The sequence below is a fragment of the Prinia subflava genome, chromosome 2, assembly GCF_021018805.1.
Source record: "Prinia subflava isolate CZ2003 ecotype Zambia chromosome 2, Cam_Psub_1.2, whole genome shotgun sequence".
Taxonomy (NCBI): Eukaryota; Metazoa; Chordata; class Aves; order Passeriformes; family Cisticolidae; genus Prinia; species Prinia subflava.
Window position 1 is genome coordinate 95,376,809 of NC_086248.1, and position 23,281 is coordinate 95,400,089.

Genomic DNA, 23,281 nt, shown 5'->3' on the forward strand with positions numbered 1-23,281 from the left:
TAGCAACCTGTGTTCTGTGGACATTCACTTCCATTTAAGAGAAAATCCCCAGTGAAGCAGCTCTTGTTTAATTTTTATACTGGCAGCTGGTAGTTCAGCATAACCCCAGAGAACCAGTCCTCTCTACAAAACAGAAGTGATGACCACCATTCCCTAAAAGGAAGGAAAAGACACCATGAAACCTCAGATTTTATTTAATCAATTTACACAAATCCACAGCAAATTAAACACAAAATAGCACTATATACAGAGGATTACTTACAGTACATTACAGATTTGATTGGTGTAGTGTGTCAGCTCTGACATGATACTCAGTTACAGTAAATTCCTTTACACAGCTGTACCATGATAGAGGAATGGAATGCAGCTAAGGAACACCTGCTTTCCTCAGTTCCATGATGACCAAATCTCCAGCTCACTCATTTCTGCAGAAGTGTGAGGTGCTGTCAGGCAGGGTGGTCATGGCACCTGTATGATATTGCCTCTTCCATTTCTCCTTTACAGCTGCTTTAACCTCAGTTATGGAAGTCAGTAGAGAAGTACAACAGAACATAGACCAGGGAATTTTACAGGAATTCTGACAATTCTTTGCTCCGTCTGCAGCAAGTCACCCATTCAGTATCAAAGCAAGAATCCTTCACCAGCTGCCTTGGAGTGCAGTGAGCAGGAACTGATGGAGGAGGCTGTGTGGTGCAAGCCACCTGCATCACCTTTTTGGGGGGAAGTTAAACCCTTCACTGACAGCAGCACATACTTCAGAAAGATAAGGCTCAATTCTAAATTCTGTCTCCAGCAAGGCAGAATGTTACAAACGTTTGTTACATATAATGCAGGAGGAGCAGGTTACAGGATGGAGCTGGTAATTTCAGCTGACAAAGACAAAAAGTTTACACCAATTTCGTGTTTCTCTGCTGGCTTCCTTCAGACAAGGAGTGAACAGGAGTCCCAGTGCCAGAACCATGAACTATGTTGAACCATGTTCAACACCATTCCAATAGTGAAGATACTCGCTATGGGATTCCCTGTAGGTACCAGCAATAAAGTGGGGGTTTTAAGGCTAAAAGTACTCAGTACTGTCCATCTTCAGAGAATCAACTTTGAGCATTTTTGACTACAAGTTAACATGTGCAGAGATTCACAGCATACTACATCTCCTACGGTGATAGGATGGAGGAAAAATCTTACAGTAAGACATTCCTTGACCTACTTAAACTCAGCAGAGCTTAATAATAATGAAGAGGGATGTAAATCCAGTTGTAGCTGAAGTCCAGCACGGGGAGAGCTGGACTGAAAGTCCAGACTCATGTGGGGAGAGTTGGGTTCTCCTTCCCAGGCTGTTCTCCCATGCCATAAGACCGCAGCAGATTTCATCCTACATCGAGTGCAGTTGTCATTATCACAACGCAGTTACAAAGGAGTGAGCCCAGCCTCAGCTTGAGCTTCAGAAAAAGCAGTATCGGCTTTACACGGTAACTTCAGAGACTGAAGTTCTTCTTGGGTCTAATTCTAAAGTTGCTTTTGGAAAACAAATGGAACATTGAAAGTGCAGCAGTTACTGCCAGCATGAAATACAGAATTTCACAAGATGTGATTGTGTTGAGAGACTAAAACTGCTGCCAAATATACCCAATTTAAACAACTGCATAAAGCATTCAATTCAGAAATAAATAACAAAGCAGTTCAGATACTGACAAGTGTACTAGAAACTAACCATATTCTTACTAGTGCAGAATTTAAAATACACTCCAATTTAAAATTACCATCTGAGACTGTGGGATGGGGAGCACTGTTGTTTCTGTAGCTTAGCCAGAGCCCGTGGAGCTCTCCTGCCTTCAGCCCAGGCTCCTGCAGGCGCTCAGGCGGGGAGGGCCTCCACGGCCTCGATGAGGTTGAGGGCCAGGCTGTACTGCCCGTGGTTCTCGGGCAGGTGCTCGATCACTTTGCTCACCAGCCGCGCTGTGGTCGCAATCGGCACCTCCGCGTTCTGCACTTCCTGCGGGTCCTGTGCGAGACAAACCCGGCATCTCAGCCACGGCACAGGTCTCCAGAAACTTTATGGGACAGACTGCTAATGTTTATAAACACCACCAAAGCTGATGCTGTGAGCCATGAAACCGCTTTACCCTCCATGAAAGAGAACTGCCAGGACGAAAAATGGGGTGAAAAAACCCCGATTTTCATGAGTAAGAAAGGGCCATTCAGATGTAATCCCTGGCTTGGTGAACAGAAGCCTCAGAAAATCAACTTGTTTTCCAAACTGGAGCTTAACTTACCATAGCTTTGAGCCAAGTGCTCAGTGTTGGAGGAAGCCTGGTGAGGAATTCCATGCCATCCTTTATCTGTCCGTGCAGGAGAGCGAAGGCCAGCCTCTGCCCAGCCAGCATGAGCAGCTGGGATGCCAGCACTTCCTTGTCAGCCACCTGCAGGAAGGCCTGAAAGCAGAGAAACACAAGGGACTGGAAACAGTTTCAGGGTGACACAGCCCGCTCAGCTGGAGGCCTGAACAGCAGCAACACAAGGAAGCTCTTGATACTAAAGGGACACTCTTTGAGACTGTTCCTTGTGTTATGTGTTACTGTAACAAAGCGCAGTATCAGCAGCCTCAGAGCACCACAAGGCAGAGAATTGCTCTCTACTTGACAGTGATTAGCAGGAGCACAAGATCTGTCTTACAATCCAGCAACACGATCCCCCCTACAAGGAAGGGAAGGGGGATTTTTGTCCTATTTTTTTCTTTCCTAAAAGACATTACAGGCAAAAGAAGCCAATTCCTGAAATTATCAAATATAAGAAAATTAAAAAGGCCATGCTAGTCATACCAGTAGTGTAACTCCCTGTCACATTTCCACTAATTGCAAGAGACAGATTCTTACTGGGAAAATGGAAAAATAAAGGTAATTATTAGTCCTGAAAAAGTACTTTTATAGTCTCTGATTTTTCAGCCTGGGGATTTTTTGAGCTTGACAAATCTTGCCTGATCCTTCCAGACATCTTAAGTAAGTGAAAAGTAATTTTAGCAGAATACATGACAGTGTTGTAAAATGTTAAACGCTGTTCTTACCTCTTCACCAAGATGATCCATCCCATAACTGTACAGTTCACAGACATAATGCCTTCTGACCAGATCCTCAGAGATCTGAAGATATTGAGCCAGGTCTGCAGCCAAAGTTGGCCAATTCTTCCCCTTCTCAAAAGGAAAATATTCCTCTTCTGAGACTTCGCTGTCCTTCTGTGATGAACACAATGTTTGAACCGCTGCACTCACAACTTTGAGCAAGAACTGTGAAGCAAAAACCACAGGTTACCTCAGGATTATCTGTAACTTCAGAAGTTTAAGAACTTTCAGTAGAAAACCTCTGCCTACCTGCTGTCGTATGGATAACACGTTTGGATCCATATCCCCACTAGGCAGCAGCTGAATTGATGTCAGGTCTTTGAAAAATGCATTTTTGCCCTAAAATTGAGAACCAAAGACAGGCCTCAGGGAAACAGGGCAATACTACAAATCCACTCTGATCCAATACTAAGCAGCCCACTTATTTCTTAAATTTATTTTGTGCTGCATCTTCTATTTTGCTCACAGAGCAAATGGAGACCTTGAGTAAGTGAAGGCAAAAAGAGAACGGCTAATAGTAACAGTTGTATGTAAAAGAATGGAGGCACAGGAATAGGATCTGATTTTACTCAACATCATATGCCCTCTTAAACAACAAAAGGAAGTATAATGCTTCCTGCTAACAGATAAACAACAACAAAAAAGAAAATACAAAATCAATGGAATTTGACCTGTGGTAAAATGCTAAAATCAGACTCACATGCTTGAGGAGAGCTTGCAGACTCTACATCAAAAGGAAAGTAATATTCTGCATTTATAAAATTCCAGTAAATGATGTAGAAAAAATCTGAGCAGTGTTACAACACTAAATTATTTTCTCCACAGTAGGAATTAAACCACACTCTACACCAGTACTTTGTGTTTAAATTCTCTTAGAACCCAAGTGTGGTTATGATAGGAGGAGGAAAGCTCAATTTCTGGTATCAGGATTAACCTCTGTAACATACTGCATTTTAAATGCAGTGACTTTTTAAAGTGGTTTGTATGAGTTAAATAAAAAGTTGTTTGTTCTTTTTGAGATGCTGGGAATTCTGGAATAATCATCAGCAGTAATGGTTACAACAGTGACACAAGCAATATTTCTGACCTTTAAATATTTATGTTTTCACTGGTCAGGCACTTCTCAAAGCAATCAGAAAAACTGTCATCTAGTGTTCTGACCATGCAGTATTTTCAGGCCAGCTAATAATTAAAGAACTGATCTTCATGCATCTGAGGTCATTACAAATCTTTTATTACTGAGGAAACTCACCAAGTTTGGGTCTCTGCCTGAATTCTGGTGACCATTTTGTTAATGCACCACGGTGGTGCATTAAAATGGTGGTGCATTTCATAAAATCATGCAGGAACTGGTTGAAGTGCAAAAGCCAGCAGATATCCCAGACACCAAGGGGAAGGGAGTATTAACTAAAGCAGTATTCCATGATCTGCTCTCAAAGCTATACCTTGCTGTCAAACAGTGACAGTGGCTTCACAGCCTTGAGGGAGAGCCTCATGATGGCGTAGAGGACGGTGCAGAGCACGAACTGGTGCTCCACCAGCGGGTAGTGGACGCGCTTCTGCTCCAGGGCCAGCTCCACGATGGACACCGGGCCCTCCACGGCCAGCCAGGCGTCCTCCGTGTCCAGCACAGGGGCGTGCATCTCGTCACTGCTCACGTCTGCCTGCCGAGAGCACAGAGCAGAACACACTGGGCACCTCCCACACCTCAGAGCCTTCAGCGCAACTGCTCTGCGGTGGAATTCAAAAGAGAACTTCATCTTGTTCAGAGCACCATTAACCTTTGTCTGAACTGTACAGAAATTAGTATAAATCACAGTCCTCAAAAATAGATTTGAACCCATCACTTCCTTACTTTCAATGGGGAAAATAGAAATTTACCTCTAGCAAAGTTTGCAGAAGTTCTGAACAGCAGCCAAGAAAAGCTGTCATTGCTGTGTCACTCATCCCTACGTCCTGGTAACAAACAGTAAGATTTAAATTGTTTCAGCTGGAATTGAAACAGGCTTTCATTAGCTCTTTATGTTTGAGAAGACAGTTGTTGACATAAAACACACAGTTCAGCTCAGTTTCTTAACCTGTTATATTTAAATGTAAACAAATACTTACTGAAGTACAACAAAGAATTAACAGGAAAATTTGGAATAAAGCAAATGCAGCCATTTGCAATATTGTATCTCCAATAAAGACTGAATCAAGTAATGCCACCTAGTAAATTTAATTTTCTGATCATATCAGTCGTCTTCCAAAAAAGTTTTAACTAATGACATTATGCATGAAAAATAACAGTAATTTGTCATCTAATAGTCTCAAACCCACCCTCTATAAGATTTGAAACTATACTACTGTTCTAATCTGATTTTTCAGATAAAAATTAATTTATACTTCTTAAAATTTGTACCATTTTCTCTAAGGCTATATTTTCAATTTTTTAACAACTTTCAAAAATAAACCACAAACCAGTATTAAATTTAAGGCATTTCTAATTATTTCTTCCCACTCAGACAAAAGTAGTATTACTTGCCCTTCTGCATAATCTGTCCTTTGGAGCTTTTCCAACCTGTTTTTACAAAAAAAAAGGTAAAATGTGTCACAAGTAAATAATTTTCATTATGATATCTGTTACCCACATTTTAACCTTTTATTACTATTTTCCCAATATAAAATGAGAAAATAGCTCAATTACAGCTACATGATGCAGCACATTGCATATCTTGCTTTCAACAAAACCTTGATACAGATTGTAAAGGAATGAACATCACTGATGCCCATATTTAGTTCATGCTTCTTAAGGCCTAGGATTAGAAATAAGGCCCCAAGGTCCTCATTCAAATCTCAGAGACAGCTAAGAAATTCCCAGTGATTTCTAGAATGCAATTTCTAAAGCTGCAATACCAAGCAATAGCCCCACTGCCTTGTTATAAGCATGAAAAAACCTGAAGCTTAGCAGGGACAAGACTGCTCAAATTCAAAGCAGACAGGCTACATACTAGAACAAAAGCTAATTTACAATAATAGCAGTAGTTAAAAGTGCTCAACAACATCCACAAAATCTTCTGTGTCTTGCAGAATAGGAGTTCATGTATATGAAATCTGGACTTGTGGTAGATCCCTGGTAATAACTTACCAGGAAACAGGCACTTTGAGATATTTATCATGTTCTAACAAAATTTTATATATGGACACATAGATAGTTTCAAACTGTTTCACAAATATTTCTTATTTAGCAATTACAAGCTAAAACTGCACTTAAGTCTTCAGAACACATCATCCAGTGTTGATCAGCTGCCTCAAGTTAATCATCCAACAGATTTGATATTTTAAAATATGCATTCCATCATCACTTCCACAAGTTAGCTGCATAATAAGCCAAATAAACAGTGGTGATTTGCATAGTTAAATCAAAGATATTCCAAATACTTTTTAAAACAAAAAAACAAATTGAAATTGTTTATAAATACTAGTTTGACTCTTCAGTTAGTAACAAAAGCAGCCTCATGACACTGCACTCACCTTGTCCATAAGGTATGTGGCAGAAGAAAGCCTTTTTACTATGAATGTATTCCACATCATCAGAGCAATACCTAAAATAATCATAGACTTGTAAACTCCAGGTGCATAAAAAAGGGATCTTACAAGGTGGTGAACAAAACAAGAAGGAACTGTGAGTTATCCTCACTGCTTTATTCTTGGAGTTTAGATTTCTCAGGAGGGGACTACACTGGTGATCAAATACAGTCTTAAGTGCAATTAGTAACTTGTTAAAAACATTATATTGTGCAGACCCAGTTAAACATTTTAACTACACATCAAGAGGGCACCTTATCTGCAGACATAAATAGTCTACAAAAAAGAAAATGGTCATCACCTCCATTGAAACAGAATATCAAGAAATGCATGAAAAGCAACAGACTGCAATTGATGTTCCACTATTTGAATATAAGTAAAAAAATAATTTCAGAACAATTTTATTTTAAAATGCTTTTAGTTAAACACATTAACTTTATCTACCTAGCTTATTTTCACAGTTGTGATGGAAACTCAATTTCACCATGGAAGAGAGAAGCACGGATGCCAGCAGAAAGTTTTGGGGTGGTTTGGTGGTTTTAAGACAAAATGGCCAGCACTATTATGAACACCATTCATTTATTTTAGGCAACAAACATCCACTGTGTTTTACAATTTTAACAAAGATGATTTGTATTAAGAGCTTTGTACTTACCATGCTGAATGTGAGCATTAATGATGCATCTTAGATGATCTATAGACCTATTGAGAAAACACGCTTCCTTATGGAAAAAAAGAAATAAAAATACAAGTTAACACATTATTCAAAACTTGTTTTAAATATAAATTACTAATTCTTAAAGGGCCCAGGTATATTATCTTAAAGCTTCTACTTTGACAGTTATAAAACTTGTCAGTTATTCTGCTGTTGCAATCTTCTCTACCAGTATCTGACAAACATACATGCGCATGGCAAAGTTCGTTTCAGTCATTATGAAACTAATTTCATTTTCTGGGGGTTTCTAGTTAACATACTCTTTGCTGAAATGCATCTCCACTGATTACAGTCATTTTTTTTTTCATTTACAAAATCCTTTTCTGATAGAAAGACTAATTTTTACTCTATTTTGCTATGATAGAGTAAGTTTTTAACAGTCTCAGAGGAACCTTCTCTTCTATATCAAGTTATGTGGCACAGCTCCAAGGAGTGCTAATTTAACTTTCAACATCATCTGAACTTAGGACAACATTTTTCACTAGAGAAACGATAGGACATGAGAGGGGAAAAAAAGAAGTTTCTTTTTTCTTTCTTATGACAACTCCCTGCTGTGGCCAGAGAATCTGAGAACATTTAAGAAATCCATCATTCCTCCCACAACAGAATGGGTTCTACTTATTATTTTAAAAATTTATTATTCTGTGATTTAAGCATACTTAGAACAGAGAAAAATATGCCTCTATTTTGGAGTACTGAAACTGTTTTTTATCTGCAGTACAAGCAGCCAAAAATCTTTTTCAAACTGAACCCAGTTTCCACACTCCCAGTACTGAGAATCTGATAGCTTTGAAACGTACAGTCCTGCCCTTGTGAGGTGCCATTCAGCCTCAGGTCATACTCTCATTTTCTCACTTCAATTTCCACTTGCCACTTAGCACAGAAAAATTGCACCTAGTAACTGCTTTCAAAGTCAATTGTATGAATTGATGTTTTGATGAACTACCAGAAACTTGTGAAGCTGCTTCTGTCAAGTTGGGCTTAACCATTATTCCCTGCAAAAGACATTTTCTTACCTCTGGGTCCTTATTCCACTGCACTACACATTCCCAGGAGCAATGTGCATGGAGTACATCCACTTCAAGACTACATGGAAATTGCTGATATGCTACTTGCAGCAGCTCTAGAAAAACAAAATCTGAGGTTAGAAGACAGACCTCTTCCCACTAAAATTTCTGCTGCTTCACAACAACAGTCTCTGCAGACTTTTATAATTTGAAAAATTCACATTATTTTCTTACCTAGGATTCTTTCCAAGCCTGTAGCTGCTTCTGTTTCCTCAAGAAAGAGGTTGTTATGCATTTCTACAGATTCTTCAGTACTGTCTGTATTGTTTTTGTACTGGGCCACATTCAGTATAATCGGACTGAAGCCTTGCCTAAAAACCCACTTGGCTACGGTGTCAGCAATTCCTCCTAGGGTGTTGGAAAGAAAAGCACGAGGCAGAGTCAATGTATTGCAGATTATTTATCTAAGGACAATCTAAGGACAAGAACCATCACAGGGGTTTTAACTACTACCTTGAATTACATATGGGTAACTCTACCAATTAAAAAACTTCCTAATCAACTGATCAGAAGCTGACAATGCAGTCTTTATAGTAACAGCTTTTAACAATTTTAAAACACTGTTCCACAAGATTTGCATTGGTTTTAAATTAAGAATGGTATCCAGTAAAACAATTTCCTGTGCAGAGTACATCATTAAATCGGTAATGATGGCTCAGAAGTCTATTAGAAAGAAAATCAACAATCTCTCCAAGAAAAAAAAAAATGTACCTTTTCCAGCTTCAAGCAATTTCTTAACAGACAGTCTGCCCAAAGGCTCAGTCTGGAGTGATGAAACCCTTTTTGTCCTTTTGGTCACTTTGCTGTGCAGTAGTGTTTGAAGTATCAGGCAATCCTCTAACTGTTTTAGCAGAAGTTTCCAATATTCAGTATCAAGGGAAAGTGCTTCCCAGGATTCAGTGTCTGAACCTACAATTATTTGGGAAAACTAACAGAAGATAGGAACTGGTTTAGGTCTGTTCATTTTAAAGCACCACAATTCTGTTCATAAAAAATGCATAGCATTAAAATTCAAAGCTACATCCCAAGAGCTACTGCATTTTAAAGAATAATTTACTTCAAAGTATGCATTAAGTATTATGCAAAGATCAATTAATATCCCACACTGCTCACAAGTTACACAGATCCTTAAATAAAAGCCTAAAGGAAATAAAAGGACCTGAAGGATCATCTTACAGTCCCATTTTTAAGTTCATATTTAGCTGAAAAGTAGGTTAGAATCCCTTAAAAATATTTAATTTTAAATCCTCCACATCTTCCTCAAATATATGATTAATCCACCTACATTTTCATTAAAAAATACATATCATGTACCAAGAAATACTAGATCACACCACATGGTAGTTCTGTGCATTATTTTGATAGTTCTCATGTCTATCAGCAAATCTGCCAGGAAGCCCATGAATCTTTCCAGATTACTAGAGGGAAAAAGCAGTGGGAAGATACATGGATTTATGGAAGGGGAATTTTGAAGGAAATAAAGCTGTTCCTTTTTTTTTTTTAAATCAGAATAGAAGAAAAAGGGACAAAGAGGGCATGTAGGTAAAGGATAGTATGTTGCAATATACCAACATCTCTGGTTTGGAACACTGCCAATTTTGATAAACAGAACTGCAATAGGTGAGTGTGCAAAACTACTGAAACACTTCCTGGTGCTCTAGTTAAAATTGCTCAGGCAGACATGATGAGGGGGCTGGAGCACCTCTCCTATGAACACAGCCACGGGAACTGGGACTGCTCAGCCAGAAGGAGAAGAGGCTCCAGGGTGTCCTTACTGCAGCCTCCCAGTACCTGAAAGGGGTCTACAGGAAAGGGACTTTTTACAAGGGCAGGCAGTGATAGGACAAGGGCAATAGCTTTAAAGACTAATAAGGAGGTTTAGATTGGCTATTAGGAAGAAGTTCTTTACTGTGAGGGTAGTAGGCACAGGAAGCTGTGGATGCCCCTTCCCTGGCAGTGTCCAAGGCAGAACAATGATGCTCTTGAGCAACCCGCTCTGGTGGGAGGTGTCCCTGCTCACAGCAGCAGGGGCTGAAACCAGACCATCTTTAAAGTGCCTTCCAAGCCAAACCATGCTCTGCTTCTGTTTACAAGACTGAACATCACCTACATCCCATCTAATCTGTTCAGACACATCTGCCTGGATGTGTCTGAACAGGGCTATTTGGAAATGGAATAATGTTTATCATTTGAATTGCAACGCTGTATACAGTTTCACAGCTATAATCACAACTTGGTGATAAGATTTATTACCAAGAAAACCAAGCATCCATCATGTTAAGAAAGGTGCTACAAAAATTCAACTGTATACTTAAAAAAATACTGGAACTATGTTAAAACAGATTTACCATCCAAAGTTCAGTGGACTTCCCAAATTTATGTAGAAAGTGTGTAGGCTTTAAGTTTGTCAACATCATTTGCTATTGAGAGAGAAACTCAGGGTACAGCTTCCATATTTAAATACATTTAGTAAATAACGCTGACGTATCATTAATTCATCCCAGCATAACGTTCTTCAAATCTGAGTTCAAACGTTCAGGCCTGCAGGATGTCCCGCTGGTGCCCAGGCTGGCATGAGGACAAATGCTGAGGATGTCACTGCTCCCAGGCCAGCTGCACGGCAATGATGCAGTAGCTGGGAAGAAGGGGAGGTGCGAGATGAGTTACCTTCTTGTGGGTGATGCTGTCGATGATCTGCGCGGTCACGGAGTGTCCCACGTGAGCCGACAGCAGCGCAGCCGCGTTGTTTTCGGAGTGCACGCAGGCCGTGCGCATCTGCTGCCACCAGGGGGACACGGACTGCGTGTCCCACGACTCGTCTATAGCGACTGCAGGCACAGGGGAGAGGGAAACTCAGCTGGGGTCACTGAGCAGGAGCAAACAACCCCGGGACCAGCGCCTGTGAACACAGCTGGTCCGTGAAGAGCCATTTCCCATTACTCTGCATGATCGTTTTCCAGGTATTAGGCACACAGCTTCTGGATTGTAACTCAAGTTTAAAACAGAATGTGAATTACTCATTCTCAAAACTCATTTGTAGCAAACAGACAACAGATCTGAATCACCAGGTAGCAAACCTGCTGCGTGGTTAAAAGACCTAAGGGATGTTACACTTCACAATGCAGACAGATTCACTGTGATCTGAAGATGCCACACATACTCAATCCACTCAAGCTGTCTCCTTCAGGCCACCTTGTGCTCAGCAGCATTAATTTACTCAGACAGCAGCAGTGGCTTATTCATGCTTCCTGTTTCAAGCTGATAATGCTGCTCTTTGGTGAAGCAGACAATAAGGGAACCTGGCACAGATTTATCCATAGCAGCTGTATGTGAGGTAGGAGAACCAGCACTTATTCATATGTACAACATATGTACAACCTACCCCAAATCATGGCAAACTGACTTTTATAGAGTACTCAAGTTACAAATGCTGCTAAAGGAACAGTAAAGTAAAGGATGTCTGAGAGCCAGTCAGCACAAATTAAACAGATGAGACTATACATTCCAAAAACGTGAGGAAAGTGAGCTGGACAGTCACGTTCTGGTAGCAAATAGGAGTTGTCAACTTAATCTAGAGTGAGAGTGAAAACATGGCATGACTAGTTAGCTCATGAACATGCAGCATTAAGTTTTGCTGCCTAATTTGTGAAGGGGGAAAACCCAAAGTGATAATAGAGGCTAGTCAGAGTATCAAATTTCTAATAATAACAACAGTTGTCTTCACGTGTTTTAAATGCACGTCTCACCTTTCATTTTGCTCAGAAGTGACAGCATAGTGTGAAGGCAACTGACAGAATCTGGTTTGTCCAGAATATCTTTTTCCTTGGAAAGCCATAAACTGAGAAGGAGTGACTGTAAAAAAAGAGAATATGAAATTGAAACAGTAAAATAGAAGTCTAATACTGCAACACACCTAACGCAAACAGTTCTTCAAACAAGTTTCATGTCACAGAGCAGAAATGTTATATCCATGAACCACTATATTAACATCACAAGTTAAAAATATACAGCACAATGCACTCAATGACAGATATTGAAATTAAATAATACAATCAGTACATTTAATTAGGAATATATTCTAGAAAACTCCCTTTTGAAGGCTCAACTTGGCAAACATTAGGAGTTATTAATATTATAGTTGAAAAATTTACAACCCTTGTAGCCCTTACTTAATATTCTAGACATTCCCACTAGAATATCCACATTTTCTACTAGAATATTTTCTTCTTTTTTTTTTTCTTTGTTATCTCCTAAATGGGAAATGCAAATGTGAGCAAGTAAAGAACTGAATATGGGGGATCTGAACATAGCCTGAATACAGCAGTAATCCAAAGGTCAACACGCAGTCATTTTCCTTTCAATGTTTTGTTTTCAAAATACTAAATCAGTGTTTTGAAGTATGTAATAAACATCTTACCAACAAGGTTTGTGGGCTAAAACCTGCTGATTCCAACGCATGGCAAATTTCTTCTGCGGAACTCTCCCCACACAAACACTTCCAGAAGAAAAAGCTGCCTGAAACAAGAATTAGTTGATATTATGAATGATATCTAAAACCACAATCCCTCTCCTCACACTTAGACAAAAGGCAATCCATTGATCAGGTCCCAGAGAGTGCAATACAAAAGAACAAGTTACATTCAGGATCACCTGGTGTTCACCTGCCTGCCAGGTTAAACCACAGCAGTGTTTTCTGATGCCCAACAAGGGGCACAGAGGGCTGAGATAAGGACAGATCTGACCAGAGCATGTTAAAATAAGTTTGTCATAAGCATTCACTACATCACTTTAGTGGTCGGTGGTCACAATGCTGACGGATTTGCTGCCAGAGCTGTGTTAAGTGAGTGTAAAGTGCTGTAAACACTCTCTGTTGTGCTCTATCACCCCCGGGGCTTGGTTCGGGCTATCACGTTCTGTGTAAGAGGCTCAGGGCACAGCGAGGTCTCTGTGGTGACACGGATCTGCGTTTGGCCCCGGCCCTCGGGCGCCGTGCAGTGGGAACGATTCGCAATTACACCTTTGCTCCTCCAAGGCCCTATCCAGAGGGAAATGCCTTCCTCCACCTCCCGCTTCTCCAGCCGAATTACAATCATTCTGCTCAGCACTGCTCGCTGTAGACAAAGGGACGAGAAGGCCTCTGGATCTGATGGCAGAGTGACAGGCACTGTGGCTGCTCCGAGCCCAGCACCGTGGCTGAGCTAGAGACCAACCCGACACTGACAACTCTACACAAGAACTCACTGGAAGTGAGTCAGCTCACTCAGTAGGAGGAACAGGAGGAGGAGGTGGATGAGGCAGGCCACTCCAAAGCAGGGCCAGCATGAGAGCAGTAGAATGAGATGGTCACTACTCAGCAAGGAAGAAGAGGAAGAATTTGTAAACAAGGCAGTAATCCCTATCCCTGAGGGAGCTGCGAGATATCTGTGAAGACTTCAGCCAAAATCCAGGTGAGTATGCTGTCATTCAGCTGTTCTTACATTGGGATAACAGGGCCAGTAGCCTGAAATGAGAGGGTAAGGAAGCCAGAGAGCTGGGATCCCTTTCTAGGGAAGAGGGCATTGACAACAGAATTGGAAAAGGGGCACAAATCCTCAGCCTGTAGAGGCAGCTCCTCCCAGGTGTGCAGGGAAGGAATCCCTTTAAGGAATACATTACATGTCACCCAGGCAAGCAGAGTGATCCAGACTGCACAGAACAGGCTGAAGCCAGCCTTTGGAAAGGTTGGAAGATGCAATGGGCTTTTAAAGGCTACATGGAATGAATGCAGTGGGTGCTGGGACATTCAAACATACAGAGGCACCTAAGGTCACTCAGTTGGTCAGCACTAGGGGATCTGCCATCAAACTACCCCTGCCCAATCAAAACTCCACTGTACAATAGAAAGACATAAAAATACAGTGAGGAATAGAGTTTATGTTATTCCCACCTCAGGCAAAAGCAAACCATTTGTGGAACTGCTTTTGCAAAGGGACCTGGATGCACTTGGGGAAGTAAAGGGGATTTGATTCTGTGTGAGAACAGCCAATGATTTGAACTGGATGTTAATTGCTATATAATATTGAATGGCATCTCTACTATGGATGCTGTGTGCCTAATCAATGGTATTACAATAAAGATTACCCAGATTAATGACAATTTCATTTTGATGAATCTGGCAAAGTGCAGTGATGCTATAACCTGACAAGCACAGATGGAATCAGAACTGGTTTCAGCATGTAACAACCCAACTCCACACACCCCCTCTCCTGCCCTAGAGGACTACGATGACAGATGGAGCCCACAGCCATGGAGTAAATGAAATCAATGGACATTTTAGAGGGATCTCATTGAAAATCTCAGCTCCACAAATTAGGTGTCCTTGTTGCCTCACCTAATGGCCTTGTACTGCCTTTGGTCAGCTCCCCCATCTCTGAGGTTAAAGTCAATTAACTCAACTCTTAAAGGTGCTGTGACCACAGAAAGAACAGTAGTGTACAGCTGCTCTGTGAAGTGTCCAGTTACCACTGCCCAATTTAGTGGTGTTAAAAATGAACGAGCAGTGGTTACATAGCTCCAGGGTAATTGTATCACAGACGTAGTTAACTTATATTAATATTCATTCACAGATAAAGTCTTGTCCTCTAGCTAAATAGTCTAAAAGGGGCAGTTACATACTTCAAGGCAAGACTGGTTGCTAAGGCCTTCAAATTAAGGCTAAAATATTTATACCATCTTAGATTAAAATCATTCTGAGTAATGTGATAGAACTCAACAGTTCTTACCTAAAGCCACATATTCTCCATCTTCCATATTTTTTACAGTAATCACATCCTTTTCGTATTCCAGATATTCTAAGAACATTTTCACAGACAACACGTCATCCCTCTCATCAGTCAACTGAGTGGTAGTTTGAGTATTTTCTTTCTTGTAGCTCTCCAGCAGAGTTTCAAGCCTATGAAAATCTTTTTCTTCAAGACGAAGCAGTTTAGCCAAGTCCTTAAAAGCAAAAGTAAAAAAAGAAATAATTCATCTCACAAGACTTACACAAACAGATGGTTTCCAAAGCATAGTAAAAATGAAAAAAGTCAGAACAGTCAAAATATTCCATTTCAAACATTAAAAATGTCTTTAAGAAGGGCCAAAATAATCTCCAAATCAGTTATTTACATTGCTCACATGAAGAGCTTGTCTAGCTTTCCTTTTAAGGACCAGAACAGATGCATTTCTCATTTTTAGATTCTGCCCATGGCATAACAATCGTCCATTAAGTAAACAAGCCTAAAAATACCAGTATGATTTTGTAAATATATAAGCAGCTTTATGAATTACAGCAAAAGCAAGCCAAATCATGCTGCTATGCAAGCATCAAAAATTTTAACTTCTACAGGTCCCAAAATATCCCTCCAAAACCAAAGTTAAGAACACAATACATACTTTGAATAAAGGACTGAAAACAAGAGATTGTGGGTTTATTTTCACTCGTATCTCAACTTTATGTGTCTCCTAAAGAATATTAGGTAGATGAATTACCAGACACTTGTATGAGGCTGGAGGTAAGGTATTATAAATAATTACTTCATTAAAAGCTGAAGGCCACAAAAATGGGTAACTTGCTTATCTACTGAGTTTATCTGAGGCTTTGAAAAATTATTTTTATGCTTACATCATCACTTGAATTGAAAAGACAACTGAATTTTGAATTTACTCACATTATCTGAAGGTGAAGTCTCTTTCTGTACGCTCTGGGAATTCAGTTTGCTAACCAGTTCATAAAGACGTAACAGCTTTAACTTGTTTGCACAGAACTGCAGTAGTCCCTCATCCACACACTCCAGCTCTGAGGAGAAATAAAACTGCATTTGAACTTGAATATGTAGCCTGGAATAGTGAAACACACACACAGAACTGGAGGATTTCTGAAACTCACTGTAGTTTTTTGATGCACTTCTGTTTGCAATAATTACATTCAATTCAGAGCAGCATAAAATAAGACTTATTTTTACAAGAGGTATTAAAGAAAGTTATCAGGCTTGTTTCAAAACTGGAGGTTGACAACGTGGAATTGAACAAAGACAAATCTATTGTCTTCTCCTGGTTTAAGGCCAAACCAGAGACTGTAAAAAATCAAAACATAGTTCCTATTTTCTTTCATCAAGAATAACAAACTATAATATTTTACTCATTCTGACAATACTTTAGGTATATTCCCCTCATCTGAAGAAGGCTTTATAACTACTGACATGAATTAAATTTCACCTCAGCAAGACACTGCCTTCTGGATTTTTGCAATCTTAGTCTCAGAAATTACATGTATCTATTGACATTCAAATTCCAGTAACAATTAAAGGAAACAATATAACTTACACCAACATGTCCAAAAAACCCTTTTTATTCCAACTTATTAGCCTTTAAAGAAAGCTTTTTTGAGAAATCCTTAAACAACCTTTGTATACAAAAGATTTCTCTGAATACATAATTTTCACCTGAAGCTGCTTCTAAACATGATTTTCACTTACAAACCCTTAAATACTTTTGATACATTGCTATTAAAATCCTACCAAAAAAAGAGAAAAACACAGCATGTCACAGAACCACCTGACCCTGAACTCACAATCACAGCATTCACAGAGCCCAGGATCTGCTTCATATCATCTTTTACCTACTAGACAGAAGTGGAGGAATATAACACTGCTCCTGTGAATTAGAAGGCTGGAGCATCAGTCAAGTTTGCCGTATATTGTGACTGAGGGGAAATAATGCTACGTTTGACAAGAGATTAATGATGAAAAATGCACAACAAACAGACTTTAGGAAATACACTGTCAACCTCTCTTCAGAATTACAAGTCATGTTTCTGTTTTCCTTTCAATGTTTTAGGAGTTCTAACAGAAATGGATAATACTATTGATTTAGAATGCCAAGTCAAAATAAGGTAGAGAACTGCATGTCTCTTCTCATGAAGGTCTCGATCTCCTCTATGTACTTTAACAAAACCATTAAAAAAACTACCACTGGTAGAAATGAAGGAGAGATTTCTTCTCAAGCATTTGAAACCACAAAAATGTGTTGTCATAGTCTCACTGAGGCAGGAGCAGGGCCACAGCCACAGCCACTGGACAAATGGTTTATTCAGCACTTGCAAACAACAGTGGTAGGGACTTCTCGGCTGCTGCTGCTAAAGTCTCATGTTCTAACAAGTATGAATCCAGTGATAGCAACAACAAAAAAAGGCAGCACACTTCTGTTGCTGAGAAATTCCAGCACAGGCAAAGTAAGTGGCAGGCACATACTTCTCCAGTCTAATTCTCAACACCCAGCTGGGTCTCTAAAATGGTTCAAGCACAAGCAAAGTTTGTCCAATTTAGAAAGATGTGAATGTATAACTTCAAAGAAACAACCTTGCAGACTTTCAGCAACCAGATTTTGAAATGGCAATGACATTTCCTGACATAAGGTCCGAAATCTCCACCAAAACATGAAGCATTTGGTCAACTTCAGCAAAGCTTACAAAAAAAAGATACTAGATGTGGTCACAGCTCAGATTATCAGTGATAAGGATTTTACGCTTCAAGCACATTAAAATTCACAGATCATATCACATCCTCACTGACTTCTTAGAAGAGAGAATTAATTAAAATATCTACAGGCAAAAGCCTATGAACCTTCTTTCCAAAGGAAGATTTTTAGAACACACGTACTCAAACCAGTTGTTGTTTTGTTTGTTTTGTTGGATTTTTTTTAAAAAATAAAATGACAAGTTACTAGGCACACAGCAAGCACAGCAAAGCACACTTACTAGCAAGCTATTTGCAGTTTGCATTAAATAAAGACATGGAAAAGCAAAATCCTGTGATACCTAGCATCAAAACTAAGCAGACCAAGTATGGTCCTCCTGTGGAAGAGAACATTTCTACAACAGTCTTACAGCACTGCAAAGTGCAAACGCCCCTCCATATTTGCAAAGTGAATATTCACCTACCCTGTTTTTTTAAATTATCCATTAATGTCTGAGTGATGTTGGTGAGAGATGCAAGTGGCACACGTTCACTTGTCAGTATACTTTCCAAAGCCTGTTAAGCAGATATTCAAGAGAATTAAACCAACAGCCAACAATTAAACCAATTAGCCAACAATAGCACAACTTTGACCACGATTTTTCATCCACATTTCACCTTCACATATACTTGTGGCATAATCTGTTCCTACAGCAAGGTCTTCTCTCTTTTTATTATTCATAGACATTGCCTTGGGGAAGTCACTAGCCAAAGTTAATTCTAATCAGTATGCTGTAAAAAACTATGCAGAAAGAAACACACAGAAACCCTGAACAGCTAAACTATTTGCTTCAAGTAATTCTAGGAAAAAACAACTTATTTTGAAAGATTTAACACTCTGATAATACAATGCTTTTTTTCTAATATTAAAGTATACTCTAAATGTTCACCTGTTTTTTTGTAGCAGGATATTTGATATCAAGTATTAATTCCTTTGCTTCAGCTTCAATTAAATCTGCAAACAAAAACAATCACAATTTCAATTCATATTTCTCAAATGCCCTCTGAAGAGCAAGCCAACCTGCACCACAGTTAAGGTGCATATGGGTTCATGACAAAGACACTGTGGCAGAAGCTGCCAAAATAAGCTTGAGAAAAATGAAACAAAATAACAGAAACCCCGAGCTAGTTAAAGATCACAGCACATAGCACACACAGCTGTCAGAATGCACCACAAGCATATTTATGGTTGCACACTTACAACACAGATAATCCAAGAACTCTTTGATAGCACAATCTTTAGAAATTATACAAGGGAACCTACCTGGGTCTGAGGTTTTAGCTTTGAGTAAAGCATTTAACTTCTTCACTAGGTGCATATCCTTTGCTCGTTCACTCTTTTTATCACTAAAGGAAAAGAATTTTTAATAGTATGAGTGAAGAGAACTAAAAGTAATAATTCAATAAAACTGTATTTTTTAAATTATTTATGCTACTTTAAGGTAACACCCCAATAATAAAAATCATGTTAATCCACACAAACCAATGAGACTATTATAGAGTACTATTCAGCTTGAAAAGGAACACCAGAATTGCTGTCTCCAACTGTTTCCAAAAACAATAATGAAATTAATTTACTTATACAGAGCATTAAAAATCCTTACCTCAGTGATAAATGGAAAGGTACATGGACAGTTTTTACACTTCCAGAGACTGGATCAACAAGGCAGATCTGGTAAGTCTGGGGCTGCCATCCCTGACTAGTCACATTGTTTAGACCCATTATTTTATAACCAGGATACAACAACCTGAAATTTAAAAAAATTATCACAATTAGCAACCTTCCCTGTCCACAGACAAAATAATGAGGCAACAAGTTTTATGAAGCTAAGGTTTAAGAACTGCTAAACAGAAAAGACTATGGAGTGATGAAATGATGACAAAGAAATGATGACAAAGAAATGAATGATGACAAAGTCCCACCTCTAGGACAAGCTGCATTCAGTGGGAACACTGGGCAGCACAGGAAGTGCTTGCCAGCACCACTAGCCCTTTTAAGCCCTGGCATAGCCACATACCACTTCATTGCAGCAGCACAGCCACCATGCCTACCTGCTGCCTGTTTCTTACCTGCAGTACTTCCCCACATTGAAGGCTCCAACCCGAGGTCCTTGCTGTGTGCTCCACACTTCCAGAATGCCTCTCCTTGGAGCATAGATCACAAGGAACTGAGCTACCCTGCTTGGACCCTGTGCATTTCCAAAAGGAGAAGAATCCATCTTCTCAGTTTCCCTTTCCTGAAGGTCCTCTACAGTCTGTATCCAACCAACTTCTGCGTCACGGTAGCCTTTGTAAGAGAAGACAGAAGGTCATTAGTGTACAGAAATTAATACAGGATTAGCACATCAAGCTGAAATCTTAAGCTTTTTTTCAAATTGTGCAACTCCTGATTCCTGTAAAGAATTCTGCTCCATAGACTTGAACAGGGCCCACCAGAGAGCGGCCAAACACAGCTTTTGGCAAAGCTCTGGGGAGGAATAAATTCTTCTCAGGATACACAAAAACCCCCAAACTCATCAGGTCAGTACTGTGGACATAACATCAATGCAAGAAATTGAGGAGTCCCTTGTTGTGCAGCCACCATGATGAATCTAACAAGCTGTACGTCTTCTTACTGATTTTTCAAAGTTTATCTTCTCAGCAGAATTAAAGAGGGTACTAGAGCTCATCAAGAGAAAGAATCTTAGAGAACAGAGGTAAAGCTCTTCCAAGAAACACACAAACCAAACAGGTCAAATTTTAACTGTAGGCCGTGTAAGTATTCCAAGGATTTACGAGAATATCCTTATGGACTTTGTGTTACAAAGTTTGGTTTGTAATGAAGCAATGTAGCAATATTCTTGGAATCCTAAGTCTGAACATAAGAAGCCCCAGTGTTCTGAAGAATATAATTTGCTACACTAACGCCACTACCATACCTTTCCACATGCGAACTGCGAGTCCTCTTGTAACATCCAGCAAAATAACCCTTCCAAATTCATCTGTTACTGCTGCCAAAGTGTTACATGGAGAAAGACATATCCTCTCACCATGGCGCCGGGAGTCGGGGAGTCCAAACCTAAAAAAAAGAATAATGAAGCAAAGCCATTAGACACATCCTTTTCTTTAGAAATAGTGAGGTTTTCTTCTAAGGATTAAAATTTCTTTTTTTAAGGTAACAGAAGGTAACAGGTAAAATTAAGAGCAAATCATGAAAAATATTCTTGTTTTGTCTGCCAAGGTATATCACAGCTCTGCCTAAGCCCCACTGAAAAAGCAAAGTTCAGAAAACTGGATAAGTGATTGCCTTGTCATGCACTGTCAGGCAATGACTGGACAGTAACAATGAACCCACGCACTGGAAGGGAAAGATGAATTACTGTTTGTCCAGAAGGATAAACTGAAATGAAACAAAGCTTAAAACAAATGACCTAGGAACTACCATTAGTACTTAAAGCCACGTGTCTATCGATTACACACCTTTCAAAATAATTTAAATCATTAAAAACACAAGATAGACAAAGCAACTGACAGTGAAAAAAAAAAAAAAACCTTACCTCACTGCCAATGGGGTTGCAGGTTCTACTTTTGGTTTCTGTTTTTGGACAGGTTCTTCTTCATGTTTACTCTTCCAACCAAGCCAGCCACTTGGAACAGAAGAACATAACAAGAATTACACTAACGGTCCTAAAAATATTCAAAATACTTTGCAGCTACTATTAAAAAAAAAAAATTTTTTTAAAATTTTATTACCTGGCAGCATTAAATAATGCTGAAGTCAGTTTGCTTGCAACTGCTAAGGCAACATGAGACAACAGTGGCTGTGAGCTACCCTGAAATACAGGAATGAAGTGTTTAGAAACTCAAGAAATAGTCAGCTGTGAACCATCATGAAATGAAGGAACAAAGCCTTTAGAAAACCAAGAAATAGTTCTTACACTGGACTCAACTGCAGAATAGTTTTTCAGGCCTCCTATGGACTTCCAGCTCAGAAAACATAGCTTTAAGACTGCAAAATTTTAATTCATTGCCCCCAGAAAAGCCATTCTGACATCTCTTTACCATTTCAAAATCCTCCTGCAAGTCACTGGTAGCTCAGTATGTTTGTCTGCAACAGAAGTTACAAAAACCCTGTGTATGATCTATGACAGAGAGCTGGTGGTGTGTGGCATTGGCATCCTTGCAAACACCAGCATAAGCAGATTTTCACAAACCTATTGGAAAGCAAGTACAAAAGCCAAAATTCCAATTCTAGCATTTTCAATTAACTTTTGATCCTGGTAAGGCCAGCATACATGTAGGGTCTGAATGCACAGACATGGCTACACTGACATCCTTTTCCTCCCACACAACAGAGGATGATGTAAATATGCCACAGTTACGCATAAATTGCAGTTTTCTCCTACAAGAAATCACTACAATGTACTCAGATTGTGTATACACAATCAAAGGCCAAAGTCCTCCAAAAATCCATAAGATGCACGTTTACACAATACCGACATAATTTTTCAAAAACATGAGTTGGCAATAAATTAACAAATTTTAAAAAATTACTTATCACATTCAATTTATAATAGAAAATAAAATTTTCCATTAGCAGGAACCCATGCTAGACATTACTACCACATTCACTCCACATCATTCCAGTTCCAGAAGATCAAGATGGGGACATGTCAACATAAAAAGAACACAAGAACACTTCAGAAATACTCATACAGAAAAAAAGGAAGATTCATTATTCAAAATTTCAACAAGTCAGCTTTGTAGTACATACCTCCAGGGCAAAAAAGAACCCAGTGAAAGGATTGGCTCCAACAGTAACATACTGGGACATGGCAGGTGGACTGTTTTTTATAGCTGCATTATATCCTCCTATGTTGGAGGCAGTCTTCATTTGGTCAAAAGGACACAGTGTCATGATGCCTAACAAAAACATTAAAGTGAATGTCTTACACATTCAGAACCAAGGAATGCAATTGCTCCAAAAGCATAAATATATTTCTGCCTTCTTGACTGACCTGCCAGCATTCAGGGGGAAGGGAAGAGGAACAGCTTTAACCACAGAAATGCCAAACATGGCAGAAACAAGCTAATGGACTTGGGGTAGTTATAAAAGCACATCTGGTTTGTTCAGAAGAAAAAAAATTCAGCAGAGTTCAGCAGCAAAAATACACATACCAAACTCATTTCATCTGCCTTGATAGCAGCCTTCTGACCTCTTAGCTGCTTTTGTAGAAAGGGTGGAAGAGAAACTAAGCTTACTGTCCCTCAGATATGCCTCTCCGACAAGAACCGAGGCTTCTGC

At 39.5% G+C, this 23,281-nt stretch overlaps 1 protein-coding gene across 2 annotated transcripts in view; it reads right to left on the reverse strand.

The window, feature by feature from the left end:
* Positions 1 to 176: 176 nt before the first annotated feature.
* RAB3GAP2 (RAB3 GTPase activating non-catalytic protein subunit 2) overlaps positions 177 to 23,281 on the reverse strand; it is a 42,602-nt gene continuing 19,497 nt past the window's right edge. For both annotated transcript variants that reach the window (XM_063391068.1, XM_063391067.1), the window contains exons 10-35: positions 22,751 to 22,899; positions 21,730 to 21,809; positions 21,534 to 21,623; positions 20,916 to 21,055; positions 20,068 to 20,284; positions 19,602 to 19,745; positions 19,262 to 19,344; positions 18,888 to 18,952; positions 18,423 to 18,513; positions 16,153 to 16,280; positions 15,226 to 15,439; positions 12,882 to 12,979; positions 12,211 to 12,316; positions 11,132 to 11,292; positions 9,176 to 9,392; positions 8,639 to 8,812; positions 8,414 to 8,520; positions 7,338 to 7,404; positions 6,629 to 6,699; positions 5,640 to 5,675; positions 4,997 to 5,071; positions 4,561 to 4,779; positions 3,365 to 3,454; positions 3,062 to 3,280; positions 2,274 to 2,432; positions 177 to 2,002 (exon numbers count right to left, since the gene is read on the reverse strand). In XM_063391068.1, coding sequence (XP_063247138.1) covers positions 1,856 to 2,002; positions 2,274 to 2,432; positions 3,062 to 3,280; positions 3,365 to 3,454; positions 4,561 to 4,779; positions 4,997 to 5,071; positions 5,640 to 5,675; positions 6,629 to 6,699; positions 7,338 to 7,404; positions 8,414 to 8,520; positions 8,639 to 8,812; positions 9,176 to 9,392; positions 11,132 to 11,292; positions 12,211 to 12,316; positions 12,882 to 12,979; positions 15,226 to 15,439; positions 16,153 to 16,280; positions 18,423 to 18,513; positions 18,888 to 18,952; positions 19,262 to 19,344; positions 19,602 to 19,745; positions 20,068 to 20,284; positions 20,916 to 21,055; positions 21,534 to 21,623; positions 21,730 to 21,809; positions 22,751 to 22,899 — 3,347 coding nt within the window. In that variant the 3' untranslated portion in view covers positions 177 to 1,855. The remainder of the gene's footprint in view (positions 2,003 to 2,273; positions 2,433 to 3,061; positions 3,281 to 3,364; positions 3,455 to 4,560; positions 4,780 to 4,996; positions 5,072 to 5,639; positions 5,676 to 6,628; positions 6,700 to 7,337; positions 7,405 to 8,413; positions 8,521 to 8,638; positions 8,813 to 9,175; positions 9,393 to 11,131; positions 11,293 to 12,210; positions 12,317 to 12,881; positions 12,980 to 15,225; positions 15,440 to 16,152; positions 16,281 to 18,422; positions 18,514 to 18,887; positions 18,953 to 19,261; positions 19,345 to 19,601; positions 19,746 to 20,067; positions 20,285 to 20,915; positions 21,056 to 21,533; positions 21,624 to 21,729; positions 21,810 to 22,750; positions 22,900 to 23,281) is intronic.